The sequence below is a fragment of the Mustela nivalis genome (assembly GCF_964662115.1).
Source record: "Mustela nivalis genome assembly, chromosome: 10".
Classification (NCBI taxonomy): domain Eukaryota; kingdom Metazoa; phylum Chordata; class Mammalia; order Carnivora; family Mustelidae; genus Mustela; species Mustela nivalis.
Genome location: NC_139029.1, coordinates 96,134,451 through 96,156,074, shown reverse-complemented (window position 1 = coordinate 96,156,074; position 21,624 = coordinate 96,134,451). Strand labels below are relative to the sequence as shown.

The window sequence follows — 21,624 nt, the reverse complement described above, 5'->3', positions numbered from 1 at the left end:
AAGTTTAGAGACTATTAATTAGATGCAAAATCTTAATAAGGAATAGAGAATACTACAAAGTATTATTTAATTTGCTCCTGAAAAGCACTTTGTTTCATTAGCCTTTTCCCCAGCAAGAAAATGTGGCTTGCATTGATAGTTGAGGATGAGGACTTGATTAATGTCTTAATTTTCACTTTTCTGGAACTTTGAGTTCTTTTAGCTCTTTATACTAAACTTTATACTATACTTCAGACGGGGTACAGCAGGGTATAGTCCTGACAGGCAGTCTGTTGGTAGGTGAGTCCAGAAACTCCTTGCCTCTCTATAGATCACTACAGATTTCAAAGATGATTGTTTACTTTCTTTTGACTTTGAAGTTCATATACCTAGAGGCAGGCAAAAATGGAGCTGTAATGAGTTTTACTTGGAAGTCTATTTTACATTGTTGGTTTCACTGCAAGAACATGCATATTTAGGTGAAATAACATATGCAAAGTTCTGTAGCCTCCCAAACCCAAAGATCAAAGGACTGTTCTTCTCTCACATTGGAGCTACCAAGATTTTGTTTTGGTGATTAAATAAGAGAACAATACAGTCTTAAGTGTGTAGAGCTCCATAAAGTTTTAATATTATCTGGGGCGCCTGGGTGGCTCAGTGGGTTAAGCCTCTGCCTTCCACTCAGGTCGTGATCTCGGGGTCCTGTGATAGAATCCCGCGTTGGGCTCTCTGCTTGGCGGGGAGCCTGTTTCTCTCTCTCTGCCTGCTTGTGATCTCTCTGTGTCAAATAAATAAAATCTTTAAAAAAAATGTTTTAATATTATCTTAAAATATTCCCATTATAATATTGAAATAACAGTATAAGCTATTATTCAGTGAGCCAAACACTGTTAAAACACTTCTAAATCATTTAATTCTCCCTAGGAATTTTTTGGTTTATTCTGAATTCTTACTGAAGGCATTTTAATGTCTTCCTGCTTAGAGGAGTATGGGCTCTGTCCTAGAGGTGAGGTTCAGATACTTAAGACTGTTACTGGCCTTAACCTCTCCCAAGGACAAGCCAGTAAAATTTAACATTTTTGTAACCAGGAAATGTCCTGCTCTGGGAGACTCCAGGTATTGCTGGGGCTCTTTTTCTTCCAGTCCCGTGTCTGCATGCCACTCAAGCCAAGAAGGGAATTCTTTATTATAAATCGAAGTTGGCACCTGGATTCCTCCTACTCAGAGCTCCTGCTTCCCCCCAGTTTGTGTGCATTCCAAGTTCTATACCTAGCGGCGGGGTGACAACTGTATATTGTTGAATAAGACAGGGTACTAACTGAAGTCACTGAAATGTCCAGGCCTAGTTCTGCAGACATCAATATCCCCGACCCTCTACTCTTGCTCAAAGAAGCTAGGTCTTTTGTTCTAAAGTTTGTGTACTCTCCCACCCCCAAAATAGGGACTGCAGTCCACCTGAACCTGAAAGAGAATTTGGTGATGGTAATCTACTCTCAGGTGTTTACATTCTTGAAAAAGCCCATTTTCTCTTATTTTAAAAATATTGGTTAACTAGCGGCAACCTCGTGGTATTTGCCATACTCTTTCTCAGGTGACTGGTTTGTGTCCTCTCTTGATTAATCGTCTAGAAATTGCTGAACGCACGCCCACCCCAACACTGCAAGGAAGAGAAAAACTTGTCCTCTAGATAATCCCAGTTGTCGAGGGAGAGGTTTGAAGCACCCTTCTAAAACCCGCGGTACCACCACCTCTGATTTATTAACCCTGCTTACCCGCCCGCAGCTACAGCCCCAGGGCCTTTTAGTCCCGGCACCGGCCTGGGTAGGGAGAAGAGGTGGGGCTGCAGGCGGGAGGGAGGCGGCGCGCAGCGGTACCTAGTGGCGCTGCCAAGTTGCTCCATCCAGAGTACGTGGCACTACCGTGGAGAGACGGGGAGGGGATTCAACTTTCTCCTCCCCACGCAGATCCTTGGGTCATCCCGTTAGGGCGGGCGGGAGGAACCACGAGGGAACTGGTGCGTTCGTCGGGTGAAATCTTAGCAGATGAAAGCAGTCTGGCAGTGGCCAGCGCTCGTCATGCTGTCCGCCGGTACCCACAGGGGGCCGGGTCTCGAGTCCACTGCCCGGAGCGGCTACTCGATTTAGGGCGAGCGGGCGGGCACTCGCCGCCGCGCATGCGCAAAGCGGGGAGCGGCCCACTGGACTACAGCTCCCAGAGGAACGCGCCGCTGGCCGCAGGCGCCGAGCCGCTGGCGCCATCTTGAAATCTGATCCTCGATCTCCGAGTCTTTGCGTCAGCCGCGGGCTGCTGATAGTGTACCGCGAACTCAGCCTGCTAAAAGGGAGGACGTTGGGGACGCGGCGGCTAGTGGGAGAGACAGTTGGAGAGGACATGGCAGGTTGCGAGCGTGGCCTGCGCTGCTGTCACTCAGCGTCCCCCTAAGGCGTTTCTATTCCCGCCCCCTTCCCGAGGGGCGGGGCTGCCCACTCTGGTACCCAGAACCAGCTCGCGGGTGGCGGAGGTGAGCCCCCGCAGAGTGGGGACCCACCGGACTCTGCCATGCTGGCCGGAGGCCTCCGAGGCGGGAGACGGAGCGCAGCCAAGAGCCAGTGACTGAACACCAAGCAGCAGCCGCCTCAGGGATCCTCGGCAATCGCTAGGGGAGAAGATGAAGGAGATTTGCAGGATCTGTGCCCGGGAGCTGTGTGGAAACCAGCGGCGCTGGATCTTCCACACGGCATCCAAGCTCAACCTCCAGGTTCTGCTTTCGCACGTCCTGGGCAAGGATGTCGCCCGCGATGGCAAAGCCGAATTTGCTTGCAGCAAGTGTGCTTTCATGCTTGATCGGATCTATAGGTTCGATACCGTTATTGCCCGGATCGAAGCTCTTTCTATCGAGCGTTTGCAAAAGCTGCTGCTGGAGAAGGACCGCCTCAAGTTCTGCATTGCTAGCATGTATCGTAAGAATAACGATGACTCTGGCACGGAAACCAAGGCGGGGAATGGGACGGTTGACATTTCCGGCTTACCCGATGTACGATACTCTGCACTGCTCCAGGAAGACTTCGCCTATTCAGGGTTTGAGTGTTGGGTAGAAAATGAGGATCAGATTCAGGAGCTACACAGCTGTCATGCTTCGGAAGGTCCTGGAAACCGACCCAGGAGATGCCGTGGTTGTGCAGCCTTGCGGGTTGCTGATTCTGACTATGAAGCCATTTGTAAGGTGCCTCGAAAGGTGGCCAGAAGTATCTCGTGTGGTCCTTCTTCTAGGTGGTCCACCAGCATTTGCACCGAAGAACCGGCATTGTCTGAGGTCGGGCCACCGGATTTACCAAGTACAAAGGTACCCCCAGATGGAGAAAGCATGGAGGAAGGGACACCGGGATCCTCTGTGGAATCTTTGGATGCAAGTGTCCAGGCTAGTCCTCCACAACAAAAGGATGAGGAAACGGAGAGAAGTGCGAAGGAACTTGCAAAGTGTGACTGTTGTTCAGATGACCAGACTCCACAGCCTATGTGTAACCACAAGCTGGAGCTAGCTCTTAATGTGATTAAAGGTCTTGATTATAAGCCTATCCAGAGTCCCCGAGGGAGCAGGCTTCCTATTCCAGTGAAATCCAGCCCACCTGGAAGCAGGCCTGGCCATATCATGACAGATGGAGTTAGTTCCGGTTTCCTTAACCGGTCTTTGAAACCCCTTTACAAGTCACCTGTGAGTTATCCCTTGGAGCTTTCAGACCTCCAGGAGCTGTGGGATGATCTCTGTGAAGATTATTTGCCACTTCGGGTCCAGGTATACAAAATGGCTACATAGTGTCTTTCTGATTATAGTTAGCTGGCTGCAGGCTTCACACGATTTCTGTGTAGGTCAAAGTTAAAATTCTATACCTGAGAAAACTAATATCGTTGAGCCCATTTTCCCTGCACCTCTGCTTGTGTCTCATTTTAGTAAACGTGATTCACAAATAACTGACTTTTCACAGTCCTTCTTGTAACATTATCTATTGGCCTTCCTGCTAATGACCAAAACAACAGAATTTTTTAGGCAAGAAGAGATTTTTAATTGACTTTTACCCTATTAGAAAACATTTAATCTTGTATCTGGCCCTAGAACTCTTTCCTCTTACCTCCTCTTTTGTCCCCCACCTCCTTTTTTTGCTTTGTTTTTATTTTTAGATTTGCAGATGTTTTCTCACATTCCGTGAGGTAGTTCTCTAGTTAGTTCTCCCTAGAGCATCATGTGTTTTCATCCCAAAGGTGTGTCTCCAAATGATTAGGGCATAGGGCAGAGGTTTGGGGAAAACCTAGTTATCAAAGTATTGTACTATCTGAGCAATATTGTAGTAAGTCATTTGAGGACTAATGATGACTTGTTCATAAAAGAAACTGGGAATTCAAGTGTCATCATTTTAAACACTAAGACAAAAACTGTTCACAGCCAGTTTGCCTACAGAGCTCTGTTAAGAGGATGTTTGATATTAAGAAAGGTTGTCTCTGTTATTGGGTGATAGGAGTTTCATCCATTATACTCTTGAATTTCTTAGTGACTAGAAGATGGCAGTTAATCTTAATTTGAGCTATTCATTTCTGCCCAGTTGATTTCATACCAACCTTTTAAATTCAGCTACATACAGGAACCTGACAGATGCTATTTTGTTTCTGCAGCAACAGTGAGTGCTGAGTTCAATTAACTTTGTGAAACATCTGGCATCTTCTACTTGATACAGATTATTAGAATTTAGCAGAAAGGTTGGAGAAATAGTTTTAAATTTACATAAAGTTGTCAGAAACACATTTGAAGTGTTAAGAAAAAGGAGAAATAACAAAAAGTTTAAAATGTGTTTTCATTTGAATAGAATGTTTATCAGCACCACGCTCTAACCAACTGAGCTAACCGGCCAGCTGCTGAATAGAATGTTTAGAAGGCCTAATGCTCCATAGGTCTTTTCTTTTGCTTCCTTTTCTTTCAGTGGAGCATCACAGTTGAATTTGAGTCTTATGGTATTTCTACAACCAGACATAGATGTCACAAATTAAACATGGTGTTTTCATATTAGGATCTATAGATAGTCTGGACAGTGTAGATGGCAGATAAGCGCCCCCCCCCCGCCCCAATATGGACAATATTGTAAAAAGGTAAAGAAAATTAGGAAATTGCAGTCAAAACAAGAGTTTGTTTTTGTTTTTGTTTTTCTCCACACTTAATTAAAAATACTGTCATTTGGTGCCTGGATTCAACAAGTTTGAGGACTGGGAAGGATTTTAAATACCGTCTCACGCAGGGTTTCAATTTAGAGGTAAGGAAAGCTCATGATTTAAATGACTCAGAAAGAGCCAAAGATTCTTAACCATTCTTAGCCAAAACTTTTTAATTCTGTATATGAAATCACATTTCCTGATATATATTGAATTAAATAATACTTATTTTAAATAAAGAACCTTCTTTCTGCAACCTAAGGATTCCAAGGAGATTCTTGAGGGAATCAGTGAAGAAAATTGCCATCCTAATGAGCACATTTAAACTATAATAACTCTGCCTTTAGGTCAAGTCCCTTTGCTTCATTACATTTGGACACTGGAAAAAAATAGACCTTTACAACTTTAGTGTGTGATCTTTCTGCTGTCACTTGGCTTACATTCTTTTTACTGTTTGTAGAGTAATGAAAACAGAGCATTGAGAATATCAATAATGGCATTTAATTGCTATGCCATTTTCTTCAATAATTAAGGATGTGGGGGATAAATAAATTAAATTAGACTCAGAGTGTTTGGAAATAAAATTTGTATTGGGGGCCCCTGATCTGTTGTTTTATGTCTGGTTGACTTTTTTAAGCTCCTTAACGCCTGTTGTGCTGTATGTCTGAACCCCAGCCAACTGGGACAAAGGCAGACTGGTTTTTGTCTATTTCTCTGAACAAAGGTGAAAAGAGTAGAAATAAATGTAAATTAATTTTGGTATTTCTGTTTTTAGTTTATAGAAAGAATAAAACTATGAAAGAAAAAATTTTTTCTTTCTTTAAGTTCTGCTACAAAAACAAAGAAAAGCTCCCATCCTAAAGAGGAAGATTATTCTGGAAGGTCATTTTGATTCCTTTGTCTAATCCTCCACATACCCATTCTATACACTATTAAATATCATCATCAGAGTTCCTTCTGATTGCTGCATTTCTTTCTCTTCTTATATTAAAGAAAAACAACAATGCAGTATTCCTGCTTACTGATTTTCTGGAATTATGCAAATTGACTTATTTGCCTTCTGCAGAATTTATGCTTGAAAACCCAAGGTAGTTTAAATATCTAAAGAAAGCTATTGAAGCCTTATTCTAGCTGGTAATTTACTTCTTTATTGTGTGGTCCTGAACTAGAAAAGTGGTAGCAGGGGTGTGTTCGATTAGTAAACATCAATTCAGCTCTGGCTCATGTGCAATTTTCTATTCCATTTAAATTCACAGAGCAGATTTTTGCTCTGAGCCTTGCAGCACTAGGGTCTGGCCCTGTGTAGCTATGGGAAATTTATTCCTCTCATAGTTTAGCTACTTAATCTAGATAGGCCCTTTGGAAAGTGTAGGCATTAGGTGCCGCTCAAAGATTAGGCTTTTAATTTTATGCTAGTTGATAACTCTTTTGTATTTCCCATTTTTAAAACAATAGGATAGAAAACCACAGCAGTTCCAGATCTAAGACAAGTCCTCTTGTGAGGACTAAGAAGTGCCAAGGAAAATGCTGTTAATACAGAAGATCTAAATAACTGCCTTTTTAGCCTAAAGGTCTCATCTTATGCAGTGTCAGGCCTGGAAGCAATTCTCCTTTCTGATGCTGGAAAGCTTTTTGTCCTAAAAGAGTCAAAGAGAGTCTAATTTAAAATTACATTAGTATTGTAACATGATTTTATTAACCTGTAGTCTGGAAATTAGCACTGATTTGGCTAAATTGTGTATTACTGATTTCAGGTTTTATAAAATTGTCTTAGAGATGATTGGTTTATGTACTTGATACTTCTCAAGAATTCACTCTGAGCTATTAACTCAGGGAACTTTGTTAAGTGGTCTCTTGGCAGACTGCTATCTGAAAGGACATTTTTCTGAGATGTTCAATAATTAAGTGTTATAAATAAAGACAGAGTAAACATCTTCCAGCCTTTAGGTCAGTACATCACATTTACCGAATCAGAGGTTTCCTGTGATTATTAATGTCAAGATGGGTTCAGATTAAATCAGATTCATCACGTACTATTCTGTGGCAATTTTTGGGTTTAAAGTTGCTGTTAAAATGTCCTTGTTAAATATCTATCTGGTCTTATTTCTAAAGAGCCACTGAAGGATTAGAGCACTATAGATTGGACATTAGGAGACAGGCCCGTTTTTATTGGTTTTTGTTCTTGTTCTCTTATTAAACAGAAACTTTTGGTCCCTACAATATTCCAGGCATTATGGTAGGCAATGGGTTTATATGGAGATTGAAAGATTGAATACTACACATTCCCAGCTTTAGTGCATCTGGTTTAACAGGACCCTTTTCCTGATTTCCTGTGTAGTTTGGGAACTTCCTTATTCTAAGTCTCCGTTTCTTCCAAAGTATGACGGGATTATTCCAGATGGTTAGTTTATAAAGTTTCCTTCACAGCTCTGAGATTCTTTGATTTAAAGTGAATAGGGGAGCCTGGGTGGCTCAGTAGGTTGGGTGTCTGCCTTCAGCTCAGGTCATGGTCTTGGAGTCCTGGAATTGAACCCTGCATTGGGCTCTGTGCTTGGTGGGGTGTCTCCTTCTCCCTCCCACTCTACCTCTGTGCCCTCTCTCTCTCAAATACATACAGAAATAAAATCTTTAAAAAAATAAAGTGAATATTTATTCCCTGCCATTTTAAACCTGCAGCTATTTTCTTGAATTCTGCTTGTTATGGTTTAAATTTGAAAAATATTTATAATAGACATCACTGGGAAGGTGTTTTACATTGAGGAACTGAGAAACAGAGTTTTGTAGAGTGTTTTATCATTAAATGAAGGATAAAATTATTTATCAGTTACAATTGTTTTGAATATCTGTTCATAAAGTTACCGCTCCCACGGTGTGACATAATTCACAGTGCTTCAGGGCAAGATTCCCTGTAACACCCACAACAACAAATATACAAATAGATCTATTTCTCTCCCACTCCATTCCTACCACCATCATCCCAGCCACTATTCTCTTTCACTTATGCTACTGAAGCAGTCGCCTGTGTGGTCTCCCTGTTCCTACTGGCTTTCCCCAGTCCAATCACCACAGCTATAGGACCTTTTAAAAATATAAATACAACTGCATTCCTTTTCGAATTTCAGTGAGAATGAATTTCAGCTTCATTAACCCCACTGTAGAAGCTCTGTTTGGCCTAGCCCCTGGCTTCCTCTCCCCTGTGCTTAGTCTGCCTTAGCCCTGAGCTAGCCAGCAAGGTAGCCACCAGCCGCACAGGGCTATTGAGCCCTTGAGATGTGGCTAGTTTGAATTGAGATATGCTGTGTATAAAGGACATGAGTTTCAGAGATTGAGTATGAAAGAAAGTAAAATACTTTGTTGGTAATTTTTATATTGACTACCTGTCTTATTATATTCTTTGAATATAATACATTGGTTCAGATAGAATATTTTATTGAAATTGAGTTCATCTATTTATTTTTTACTTTAGTCAATGAAGTTACTACAAAATTTTAAATTACATACATGGCTCACATTGTATTTCTATGGGAAAGTGCTATTCTAACCACATAGACCTTTCTGTCCCGGGCTCATAGCCACTGTAAACCTTTTTCATTAGCTGTTCCTTCTGCCTAGATTGTTCTGCAGGATTGGCTTTCTTTCCTGCAGGTCTCCATTTAACCAGTTTAAAGTAACTAACTGGTCAACCAACTTAGAGTAACTTTACTACACTATAATGCTTCTCAGTTTTACAACATAGGGTGTGTCACTATCTGGTATTTTATGTATTTCCTTATTCCTTTATTATATTGTTCCTCACTCCCAGCTCCCACAGTGCTTTGAATATTATGATACTTAAGATGTTTTAAAAAATTGATAAACAGCATTGGAAGAGTAAAAAACTTTTTTTTTCCCCCCTGAAATCTGTACTTTCAGTTAGTTGCTGGAAGGAAGGGATTTAAGGTAAGCTCTAACCCCACTGTCGAGAAGGTGGTGTTAAGGGTTTGGAAGTGTGAAGGAAAGGGAAAATGAACAGTAGTTGCCCTTTTCTTCTTCCTAATGGATTTAAATTTTTCCTAACTGGAGTAGGTGTCAGGGGTGAGTAGGAAGGGTCAAGGAGAAAGAAGATGGATTTTCATGTCACAGTGAATTCCTCTAGTTTTATTTTAGTACACTTATAATGAATATTAGGTTCAGTTCAGTAGGTTTATCTAAGCCTGATTCATTGTTATATAAACAATACGTGTTTTTTTCTCCTGAATCTTTCTGATGAATTGATATTCCTGTGAAACATACCTCTTTCCCAGACCATCATGGATTTTGAAATTTGTTTTTAATTTATTTTTACTTTTTATTTCAAAATCAGTTTTAATTTGTAGAGAGGTCATGAGAGAAATACAAAGAACTCCCACATTCACATATGCTAACATTTATCCAGATTCACCAGTTACAAATATTTTGCTACATTTGCTGTTCCACTCCCACTGTCTATATAGACACATTATTTTCTTTACTCCTAGACCATCTGCAGATATTAATGAGTCTTTATACTAAATAAGCATATATTTCCTAAAAACAAGAATATCTCTTATATAACTACAATATAATTACCAAATTTAGGAAATATAGTACTGATAAAACATTATTATGCATAGTCCATGTTCAAAATCTGCCCATTTTCTAATAATGTGAACAGGCATAATTGAACTATACTTTTTCTAGCTCTTAGGGATAGTAGAGATTTAATTATTGAATTCCCTGATTAGAAATAGCATAAAGTGTGTATTTGGTTATCTAAAGCATTTTCTTTTTTCAATCCTCTTTTCTCTTTAAACTCTGAATTATTTGCTTAGGACTGTCTTTACGAATTCGTACTGATAAGCCATGCAAAAACTTTGGTTTTCTAAGTCTCTGCCAAAAGATGCTAGAGACATTTGAAGATAAAATAGGTTGTTGGCTACATTTAACTCAACTTACTTGTCTTGCTGCTTCTTCCTAGCCCTTGACTGAAGAGTTACTCAAACAACAAAAGCTGAATTCAGATGAGACCATTATAACTCAGCAGTCTGTATCTGATTCCCACTTGGCAGAACTCCAGGAAAAAATCCAGCAAACAGAGGCCACCAACAAGGTATGATCAGTCCAGGCTCTTGGAGATGACAGGTCTTCCTGAGGATGTGACTGGCTCTAGCTGAGGCTGTTAACCTTTCTGAGTGGGACTTGGGAAGTGGGTACTATGTATTCCCATTGCTCTGAGGAATACTTTCAATTAAAAGTGTAGTTTTTTTTTTTTTTTTAAAGATTTTATTTATTTGTGACAGAGATAGCAAGAGAAGGAACACATGCACAGGGGAGCCAGAGAGGGAGAAGCAGGCTCCCTGATTAACAGGGAGCCTGATGAGACACTTGGATCCCAGGATTCTGGGATCATGACCTGAGCTGAAGGCAGATGCTTAACATCTGAGCCACTCATATGTCCCTAACAGTGTAGTTCTTTCCTTTAGCTCTCATCAAGATTTTAGCCTGCTCTGCACAGGTCAGAATTTCTGATGCCTTTTAGATCTGTAATTAAAACTTGAATGTGGTCTTTACCTGTATAAGGCACCAAGACAGGAGGTTTATGCTTTTGATTTTAGCTTAACTTCTTACTCCTTAGAGCCCAAGGAGGCATTTGCTTAGGAGAAAATTTTATCAGAGCCTGCAATTTGAATGCTGAGCTTCTGGTCTGTTGTACCCTTGTAGTGTTCCATCCTGTCCTAGATAGCAGAGCTCCTTGGGCTTTGTTTAAAGGACCTATGATGAGGGATCCTTTGTAACAAAGAGTTAAGGGTTAAGTGTCCAACTCTTGATTTCAGCTGAGGTCATGATCTCCAGGTCATGAGATCGAGCCCCGTGATGGGCTCTGTTCTGGGTAGTAGCCTGCTTAAGATTCTCTCCCTGCCCCTACTACCCCCGTGCCCCACTCTCTCTCTCCAAAAAAAAAAAAAAAACCAGAGAGAGAGAAAGAATCCACAGTGACTCGTGTGGACAAGTGCATAGCTGCCCATTATAGAGAAAGCGCAGTACATGAGAATTGAAGCAATTGAATATTGAAGGAAGTATTTCATTTTCCTTTTACTTTGCCTTAATGGATGATTTAAGGTTTAATGGTTACTACATGTGGGGAAGCCTAGACTTGAGGAAAGACTTTCTGGTTGCATTTGAAATTAAAAGAAGTTGACCTAACAAACTTTTTCTTTGCTGAAATCAGATTCTTCAAGAGAAACTGAATGAAATGAGCTGTGAACTCAAGTCTGCTCAGGAGTCATCTCAGAAGCAGGATGGTACAATTCAAAGCCTCAAGGAAACTCTGAAAAGCAGGGAAAATGAGGTAAATATTGGGCAGTCAGGGATCTGTGAGGAAATTTTTTGTTCCATCAAAGTAGGTAATCTGTGTTTTTGTAGAAACAGATCATCAGACTAACAGATGTGAGCCTAGAAAAACCGTAGTGTAATCTAAATTGGTATTTCTAAAATATGTACAGGTGAGATCATGGAATTTATTTTTAGTTTACTAATATGGCTGGTACTCCCTGTTTCATCTTCAGACCGAGGAGTTGTACCAGGTGATTGAAGGTCAAAACGACACGATGGCAAAGCTTCGAGAAATGCTGCACCAAAGCCAGCTTGGACAACTTCATGTACGTGAGGGTCACATAGGACGGGAGGCAAGACTGCAGTTGAGAAAGTGCCGTGTTCGGTCACGGTTTTGATTTGATTGGTCTTCTCAGCAGCTTGGTGCTTGCCCTCCTTGTGAGGATGATTTTTCCTCTTTTTTCAGAACTCAGAGGGTACTTCCCCAGCCCAGCAACAGGTGGCTCTGCTTGATCTTCAGAGTGCTTTATTCTATAGCCAGCTGGAAATACAGAAACTCCAGAGGGCATTGCGTCAAAAAGAACGCCAACTGGCTGATGCCAAACGATGTGTGCAATTTATAGAGGCCGCCGCCCATGAAAGAGAACAGCAGAAAGAGGCATCTTGGAAACATAACCAGGTAAATTGGCAGTCATTTTGTGGTCCGAGATGCTGACTTTGCCCTGATAATAACTTCTTATCAGGACGGTTTGTGTTGAATCCTTTGTTGAGTCACTGGCTTAATCGAAGAATTCAGTTCTACGTATATTGCCCTCATACCATGTGCCAGACACTGGGCTGTGTTCTGGAAATAACAAGAGTCAATATCACAAGCTCTTTCCTGTGAAGTTACCTGTATTTATTATGAGACAGTCACATAAACAGAATTTTTGTGTAAATACTGAAATGAGGTAAAGGAGCTATATTTTGGCCCTACAGGAATATATAGGAAGTGCTGAGGAAGAGGGAAAGCTTCATGAAGGAGGAGCTATCTGGGGTTATTCTTGAAGAGTGGTAAAATTTAGCAAGACAGCATAGTGGGGAACAACAAACAAGGTCAGAGGAATGGCATGCACAATTAGCTGCATCTTTAAAAAAAATATAAAACATCTTAATTGGTTCCTTTATCTTGTTAGGTTGGAGCATATGCTATCAGTTTGGTTTTTTTTAAGATGTAAGTGGATGATAGAAATACTCTATTCTTGAGCTTATCCAAGGTTACAGTGGAACAGGGTTCTGCTTAGTAGTTATATAGCGCTATCATTTTTAAACTAGAGAGTAAGTATTGAACTATATAATATGAAGTTTACATCTTCCTATCATTCACAGTTCCCTTAATTTCCCATGTCCTATTTGATTCGTGTATAATATTTCTAGAGTAATTCTAAGAATGGAACTTTTCTGCTATTTTATATTTATTTTATTCTGTATGCCTTAAAAGTTTTAAGGCCTCCCTATTAACCATGTGAAGATTTTAGATAGTTTGAAAAAAGGGAATCTGTTTAATTCAGGAATTACGAAAAGCCTTGCAGCAGCTCCAAGGAGAATTGCAGAGTAAGAGCCAACAGCTTCGTACCCTGGAGACTGAAAAATACAATGAGATTAGAACCCATGAGCAACACATTCAACACTTAAACCACAGTCTGAGTCACAAAGAGCAGCTGCTTCAGGTGAGTCTACATAATGATTTTAACTGAAACGGGGGTCATAGAACTCTGAAAGTTCCATTCACATGATCTCAGATTAGTTCACCTGTGTTGAGTACCTGTTAAATGTAGAGCATTGAGAGGTGGGAACCAGGAGGATTCAAAATAAATAGAAAGTACGATTCACGAACCACAATGCTAACCAGCAAGTGTACGAGGTAATAAATATAGACCTAAAAGACCTAAGCAATATTCAGGAAGTACTTATTGAACACCTCTGTGAACCAGATACTATGCTAGTGCTGGGAAGACAGAGGTGTGACCATTGTTCTCAGTCTAGTAGATGAGGACATCTGTATAGAAGTTTCCAGTTACTTACATAATAAATGAATGAGGGAAAATATGGAATACTGAAGAAGACTGTAATTGGTCTCCTGCTCTAAGCTTCAGTCCCATTGAATCCCATACGTTCTGCTGAGCATGCAGTTTTTTCATAGTGTATGTGTATTGTGTATACATTTTTTTCCTCTGATTAGAAATACACCACCAGCTCTTCACTTGGGAAGCTCCCAGTTCTTAAGGCTCACAGAGCAAATATAACCTCTTTTGTGAGATCTTTAGTGACACCTTCAGGCAGATTTAGACAGTGCAGCCTGTATTCCCAGGAGCTAGCTATATAGACATATACACTCCATATACATAATGTGTACATATATTTATACACACACATGTGTACACATGTATACAGTAGTTAACGATTTGTATATCTGTTATCTCTTCTAACCAGTGTTTTCCTTGAGTGATCACATTTTGTTTTTTATCCTGAATAACAAATTGTTTGGCAAAGTGTAGGAATTCACTGGATATTGGATAAATGAATAAAGAGAAGTATGTTTTGGTCTCATTAGGAATTTCGGGAGCTCCTGCAGTATCGAGATAAGTCAGACAAAACCTTTGAAGCAGATGAAATGTTGCTTGAGAAACTTCGACAGCGAATACAAGATCGAGATGTTGCTCTAGAGGTATGCACCTTAATTTTGTTTACGGCACTATGGATTATTCTCTTCACATAGGTACTCAGAAATATGTGTCTCCTTAATTTGCTGCTTTTTGGAGTTGGTCTTCCCTTCCTTTATACTTTTATTGAGTAAGTGTGATCACAATAGTGAATCCTAAGGAGCTCTAAGATCCTTACTTTCCTTGCAGCGGGCTATAGATGAGAAGTTCTCCACTCTGGAAGAGAAAGAAAAAGAACTGCGTCAACTTCATCTTGCTATGCGAGAACGAGATCATGACTTAGAGAGACTGCGTGGTATTCTCTCCTCTAATGAAGCTACCATGCAGGTAAGAGCACAGTCTGCCGTGGTTGGATGCTAAGCCTGAAGCATCAACCCTTTCCCTCATTTTCTGAAAACCAAGGTATTTGCTTTATAAGAAAGAAAATACGAAAACAACAAAAATAGTTATTCATCATTGTAGATTAGGAAGTGAGAAGTGTTCGTACTTATGTTGTGGAGTTCATAGGGGGAAGCAGTGATTATGGATTTCCAGGCACACTTTCTGATTTCTAATCCTCATCAATATCTGAATACTTTTATGTAAGCATTGCCCATACAGCTGTTTTACTGTTGTTTTCTCATTAATATTGTATGCATATCCTTGTATAGCCACAGTCAGAACACTTGATTATAGAAGCTTATATATAAAGCTTATATATTTAACCATCTGCCACTTCTTAAAGAAGTTCTTCACTTCCTCTGTAGCATAGCCTGCCTCCTCAAAAAAACTTCATTTTTCATACACATTATATTTATTTCTCTAAATAAATTAGATGAGAGTTTCTAAAACCGAAGATTAGTATGGCATTGTTTGATCAGATATAAAGTTTTCTCTTTTTGCAAAAAATGGATACTTTAGAAGATAATTTGAAGGCGGATCAAGTATCTTATTTATCCTGCTGAGTTTGGGGTGGTCCTTTGACTTATCCTTGTTTTCTTTGTTACTATAGAGTATGGAGAGTCTCCTGAGGGCCAAAGGCCTGGAAGTAGAGCAGTTATCTGCCACCTGTCAAAACCTGCAATGGCTGAAAGAAGAAAGGGAAACCAAATTTAGCCATTGGCAGAAGGAACAAGAAAGTATCATTCAGCAGTTACAGACATCTCTGCATGATAGGAACAAAGAAGTGGAGGCAAGACTTTAGTTAATTAAAGGCAATTGGTTTTGTGATTACATAATCTCAGTCCTGGATTGGGACTCTTTAGGTCTGGGGGTGCCAGTGACCCAAGTCTTAAATACCATCTTGCTGTGCCTGGGCAAGTTAGAAAGTGACAAAGCCAGTAAGCCTCCCAGGCAGTGTGGTTCCACAGTTTTAACTGCCATCTACAGCCTCTCAGTATAGAAGTAGGAACCTCATCACCATGCTAAGAAATATAGTGCTCATTATTGTTTTTCAGCTTATCATTTTCTGTTGCCTTATAAAAGTTATACTGGGGAAAAAAAATACATGGACTGCATGTCCATTTATCTTCATCTGTTATGTATCCTGAGCAAATAGGGAAAGGGCCTACTTCAGAAAACAATATGTAAGTTGACATTGTGAGTGTTTTTCTGTATTGTGAGTGTTCATTCATTGAGCATGTATTTACAGCCTTCTGTGTACCAGGCCTGTGCAAGATCTGGGGAAACAAAGGAGAATAAAACATGATATTTGCTCCCCGGAATCTCATAGCTCTTTCTCCTATAGCAGATTCTTATAAACCCCTTGATATGTAGTAGAGGACATTCTTTCCTCCAGAACTTACACTGTCCCTTCTATATTAGGATCTTAGTGCCACGTTGCTCTGTAAACTTGGACCAGGGCAGAGTGAGATAGCAGAGGAGCTGTGCCAGCGCCTACAACGAAAGGAAAGGATGCTGCAGGAACTGCTGAGTGATCGAAACAAACAAGCAGTGGAACATGAAATTGAGATTCAAGGCCTGCTTCAGTCTATGAGCACCAGGGAGCAGGAGAGCCAGGTAAGGACTAATGTGCAGACCAGAAGAGTGTCAGTGTGTTTCTAGTCTGTGAATAGGGAGTGGTTGAACATTGTAGTGTGTACGTATGTGGCATTTTACAGTCTGCTCTGTTAGGAACAGTCTGTTTCCTAGATTACAGTTTTACATCTGTTATCAGAGCATGCAATATTGGTAGAGCACTTTGCATTGAGAAGGGTGCCTAAATAGTACATGTACCCATTAACTTCATTATACATTTCCTTTCCTTAATATTCTGATAATTTTGACAGAAGACAGTACAAGGTTCTGGAGTATTTAGATTCTACATTCTCAAGACTTGAGTGGTATTTTCTATTTCTAGCGAAGCTGTGGGAGAACTTATACTTGACATATTTTTATTAATTCTCTATTTTTTTTTAAGATTTTATTTATTTATTTGTCAGAGAGAGGGGGGAGAGAGAGCACAAGCAGAGGGAGCAGCAGACAGGGAGAAGTAGGCAGAGGGAGAGGCAGGCTCCCTGCTGAGCGGAGCGCCCAATGTGGGGCTCAATGCCAGGACCCTGGGATCATGACCAGAGCTGAAGGCAGATGCTCAACTGACTGAGCCCCCCGAAGGCTTCCCATTTAAAAAAATTCTTATAAAATATGAATTATCTTGGGGCGCCTGGGTGGCTCAGTGGGTTAAAGCCTCTGCCTTCGGCTCAGGTCATGATCCCAGGGTCCTGGGATCAAGCCCTGCATTGGGTTCTCTGCTCAGCAGGGAGCCTGCTTCCTTCTCTCTCTCTGCCTGCTTCTCTGCCTACTTGTGACCTCTGTCTGTCAAATAAATAAAAAAAATAAAATCTTTAAAAAAAATATGAATTATCTTAAGAGGAAAAAAGATGGTGTTCTTTTCAAAGGCCATGATGAGAATAAATAATTTATAATAACATGTGATATATTAATCTTACAGTACTGGTAAACAGGTATTTCATATACATAAGAGGTCTTATATGTTCTCTATTATGTTTTTTCCCATAATAGCTTCTACAGATTTTTATTCAGGCAAATTAATAATGTACTGTTACCTCGGTTATGTCCAAATCCCTGAAGAGCCCAAATTTTACTTACTAAAAATGTAAGGTTATTTTTTTTATTTCCCTTAGAAATTGTGACAAGAGCTCAGCGTCTCATTAAAGCAGTAGTAATTGTCCCCAGAAACAGTGGATGCTGGTACAGCTAGTATAGTCCTGATTCATCATCTTTTACCCCCAGTAATTTTAGTCTTAGTTTATTGTTTCCAGATTTTTTTTTTATTAAATGCAGACTTTCAATGTGGTAATGGTCACAAATAATGTTCTAAATTTTTTCCTTACTCTGCCATCATCTGTCTTAGAAAAGTGGGATTTGAAATTAAATAAAGTGGGTTTGATGGTTTTGAGGTTCAGATTCACCTGATTGTATGGTCTGATAAAAATGTTTCTGTGTAATTGATTCATTCAATAAATGTGCATTGAGTCCCTACTATGTGCCAGATACTGTTCTGGGCTCTTGTGATTCAGCAGAAAATATCATAGAACCTGCCCTTAGGAAACTTATATCCGGTTGATAGACAATGAACATATATCAGATAATGATAAGTGCATTGTAAAAACTTAGCAGGACAGGGAGAACTGGGAGTAGAGAAAGGTGGCTGTTGTAGACAGGATATGCAGAGGAGGCCAATCCGATAAGGTATCAGTAGGCAATGATGTAAAGGAAGCAAACCAAACAAATGGGTGGGTAAAGAACATCCAGGCCACAGGCACATGTTTCCCAGAGTAAAGGACATCAAACCAGAATCTAGTAACTTAGCCTGATAGAGTTCTGCATTGAACTTGAATTGAATTGGCAGAGCCAATTTCAGATCGTTTGATCCATAATAGGTATGTTATATTCAGTTTTTCCAATGTTCTTCCTCTGAGAGACTTTCTTTCTACTCATCTGCTGTTTTTTCCCTATAAACTGAAAGCAAGGGAACTATTATAGGGGGGTGCACTGGCTTTTCATAAACAATTGTCTTTTAACGAATAACTTCAGAACACAAATTTTGTTCTCTAGAGTATCTTTCTAATGGTGTGTGTGATTTCCTTACTAGGCCGCTGCAGAGAAGATGGTACGAGCCCTGATGGAAAGAAATTCAGAATTACAGGCCCTGCGCCAGTATCTAGGAGGGAAGGACTTCATGGTGTCCCAAACCCTCATTTCTAACCAACCCACCGAAGTTACCTCCAGCCTCCCCCATCTTGGAGAACAGACTGATCAAGTAAGAATTACATGCTTATGTAAATGTTCATGCTAACTGCCTTTTTGTGTTAGAGGCATAAGTTTGATCATTTTAATACCAAATTGTGAGAATATTCCAAATCCTTGTCATTGTGATCGTGGTTCCGTGCCTTTCTAAATTCCTTGACTCTTCCGATTTTTAGGGTTCAGTGCATATACCCTCCAAAGATGATAGCATTTCATTGACTGCCAAAGGGGATACCAGTATACCCAGGTCCTCATTAGGTGAGTATCAAATTTAATTTCATTAAGGAATCTTCTGTCTTTTCTTTCTGTAACTTTGTTAATAGGTTTGGCCAAGGCTCTCTTTTCCTACCTTAATGGAAAAAAATAAGTTTAGATTCCCCCTGAAAGTCTGAAGACATGTCTCTCTTCTAGAAGGAACTACCCTTATTTTGTTGAATTGAAGCTGTTGTTTTGGGTACACAGTTTGGTCCAGGGAAACTGCCTCCTGATTATTCTTAACAGATAGCTTTGCAGGGATTCAGAAATGCAAGAGATGGTTTTTCCAGACATAATAGGACAATAGGATACAATAGGACCACGGGGCTGACACCTTCTCCTGGGTATCTTTCAAGCAGGCCGAGGCTACTCACAGTAACTTGACCTAACCTGTATTATAGTGTTAGGAGGGGGAGGCAGAGTACATTACATTATTTGCCAAGATCACAGCCATCTAAGAGATTATTGTAGGCCTTGAACTCCCTAAAAACAAATGAATTTTGGGAAGAGTATGAGCAAAATTTAAATGAGTGCTGGGTACTAGAGTCTCTGACTTTCACAGAGCAGAAGGTTGGGATCTAGGGTAGCTTCAAGGACGAGATTTGCCCTGTGAGTTGTAAAAATAGGGGCTCACCATTATTAGTGAAATGGTAATTATAATGCTATAAGAAAGGTTGTGGATTTGGAGAATTACGATTTTTTTTTTAATGATACTAAAAAATGCAAGGGGGTGCCTGGGTGGCTCAGTCAGTTAAGTTTGTGTCTTTGTTATAGTGTAAGGTATTATGGAATTCCATAGGTAAGTCATGCAAGTAGTTATTTTTTCTCAGGAAAACTTTGTTAGCTAAAGGTAAAGAATGCTAGATTTGTTTAATTTACTCCCTATTTACCTTTTTTTTTTTTTTAAGTACCTTTCTGCAATTTTTTATTTTGCAAATTTCAATCTTCTAGAAAAGTGGTAAAAATCATACAGTGAATATCCACAAAGACTTTTATTAAGATTTGCCCCCTATTAACATTTTGCCACATTTGCCTTATTTCTTCCCATGCACACACACACGAATGTTTTTTCTAAGCCATTTAAAAATTACTTAGATATCATGACACTTTATCTCTAAATACTTCATTTTGTATTTCCTGAGGGCAAGGGCTTTCTCCTACATAACTATAGTACAATTATCACATTCAGAAAATTGAACCTTGGTATAGTCCTCGTACTTGACGTACAGTTCATATCCAGAGTTCCTGTTGTCCCACGAATGTTCCTGATGATTGGGTCTCCCCCTCTGGGACCATGTGTGCATTTAGTTGTCATGTCTCATTAGTCCCTTTAGTCTAGGACAGTTTTCTAGCCTTTTTTGGTCTTTTTTGACATTGGCATTTTTGAAGACTCTGGGCCAGCGAATGACCTTCAATCTGGCTCTGATTGTTTCCTCATGGTTCAATTCAAGTTCAGCATTTTTGGCAAGACTGCAAGGGTGAGGTCTTTCTCAGCACCCACATCAGGAGCATATGATAGCAGTTTGTGTTTTCCTTAGTTAAGATCGTATCTGCCAGACCTTTGCATTACGAAGACTCATTTCTCCCATTTCTCCCTGCAACCCAGCAGCCCGAGAGGTTGACCGTGTCCCCATGGCTACTCACCCAGGGCTTCCAGCATCCTGTCAGCCTTGCCTGAAGAAGCAATTACATTTAAAAAAGTGATTTATATTTCTAAAATTTCTTCCTGTGTATTAATTAGCACATGTTCTTTCATAAAGAGGTACCCTTTCCCCCACTCCATTTTTTAAAATATCAACATGTTCTAATATATTCTTTTAAAAAAATATTTTATTGTCTGTTTCTGTCTTTATTCCATTTGATGCCCAAATTACCCCCAGTTTGGTCAATTGGGGCCCCTTCAAGCTGCTCCTTTGTCCTTTCGGTATGTTGTTATCAGTTTTTCGTCACTTCCACACTTGCTGCTACAATAAGGTGTCCTGTGATCACCTTTCCCTTTCCTGCCTCAGCCCTGGAACTGCCTGTTACTTCAAAGAGCTCTGGTTCCTTGAAGTTGGTTAAGTAGGTAATGGCATTTAGGTACTAATATCTGGCTATGAGATGGGCTCTTGGCCACAGGTATCATTTGCTTTTAGGCCCTTTTAGGTGAACAGAGCTAAGGGGTCTGTGTTTGTATTTGATACTGATTTCTCTCATTCTAATTTAACACCACAAGTTCTTTCTTTGCCTGATTTTGTATTTGTATCTGCCCTTTTTCTGACCTTGAGAAACCTGGTTACCTCTATCATGAAATATTTACCCACTTGCATAATACATAGAAGTAGTTTAGAATTGCTACATGAGTACCACTATCAATAATAAGTCTATAAATAATGTTTAAGATTTAAAAAAAATTTTTTTTAATCTTTAGACTATCTCCCCCTGAGGGTATACAGTTAGAATAGTGAGTTCAAAAATTATTTGGATTAATTTTTTAAAATTTTGGGTGTTTATATTATCTATTATATAGGTTCATTTACTTATGTTAATATTCAGTTTTAGGCTTTTTCTTCCCCATTGTTATTGAACTAACTTTATACATTAACGTGGTTCAAAATTCAAATATATAAAAAAGTATGCTCAGAAGACCCATCAACTTCCCTAACATATCTCTTTGGTTTTCACCCCTCCCTTGAAGGCAACCAATTTAATTTCTAGGTTATCCTTCCTGTGTTTCTTTTTGCAAAGTAAGAGAACAGTCCTATGTCTATATGTGGTGTGTATGTATATGTTCCTATTTCCCCCTTTCCTAATATAAAACAGACTACACTAGATGTATTCTTTTGTACCCAACTTGTTTTACTTAACAATGTTTCTTAGAAATTACTCCATATCAGTTCATAAACACTTTCCTCATCCTTTCTTAAAGTTGTAT

The 21,624-nt window shown here is 39.8% G+C and overlaps 1 protein-coding gene and 1 long non-coding RNA gene across 40 annotated transcripts in view; one reads left to right on the top strand and one right to left on the bottom strand.

Moving 5' to 3' along the window:
- The window catches only part of PDE4DIP (phosphodiesterase 4D interacting protein), a 210,658-nt gene that overhangs the window by 127,866 nt on the left and 61,168 nt on the right, over positions 1-21,624 (top strand). For 21 of the 39 annotated variants that reach the window (XM_082685174.1, XM_082685185.1, XM_082685178.1 and 18 more), the window contains 11 exons: positions 10,151-10,282; positions 11,402-11,521; positions 11,739-11,831; positions 11,972-12,184; positions 13,056-13,214; positions 14,099-14,212; positions 14,397-14,534; positions 15,199-15,378; positions 16,011-16,205; positions 18,301-18,468; positions 18,632-18,713. In XM_082685174.1, coding sequence (XP_082541300.1) covers positions 10,151-10,282; positions 11,402-11,521; positions 11,739-11,831; positions 11,972-12,184; positions 13,056-13,214; positions 14,099-14,212; positions 14,397-14,534; positions 15,199-15,378; positions 16,011-16,205; positions 18,301-18,468; positions 18,632-18,713 — 1,594 coding nt within the window. Of the gene's footprint in view, positions 1-1,971; positions 3,773-10,150; positions 10,283-11,401; positions 11,522-11,738; positions 11,832-11,971; positions 12,185-13,055; positions 13,215-14,098; positions 14,213-14,396; positions 14,535-15,198; positions 15,379-16,010; positions 16,206-18,300; positions 18,469-18,631; positions 18,714-21,624 lie in introns of those variants that run through there. The other 18 variants (XM_082685180.1, XM_082685169.1, XM_082685195.1 and 15 more) reach the window with 2 other exon arrangements.
- On the bottom strand, positions 585-2,096 carry LOC309841763. The gene is made up of 2 exons (XR_014299298.1): positions 1,752-2,096; positions 585-757 (listed from the first exon to the last, which is right to left on the bottom strand). It is a non-coding gene; the product is annotated as an uncharacterized lncRNA (long non-coding RNA).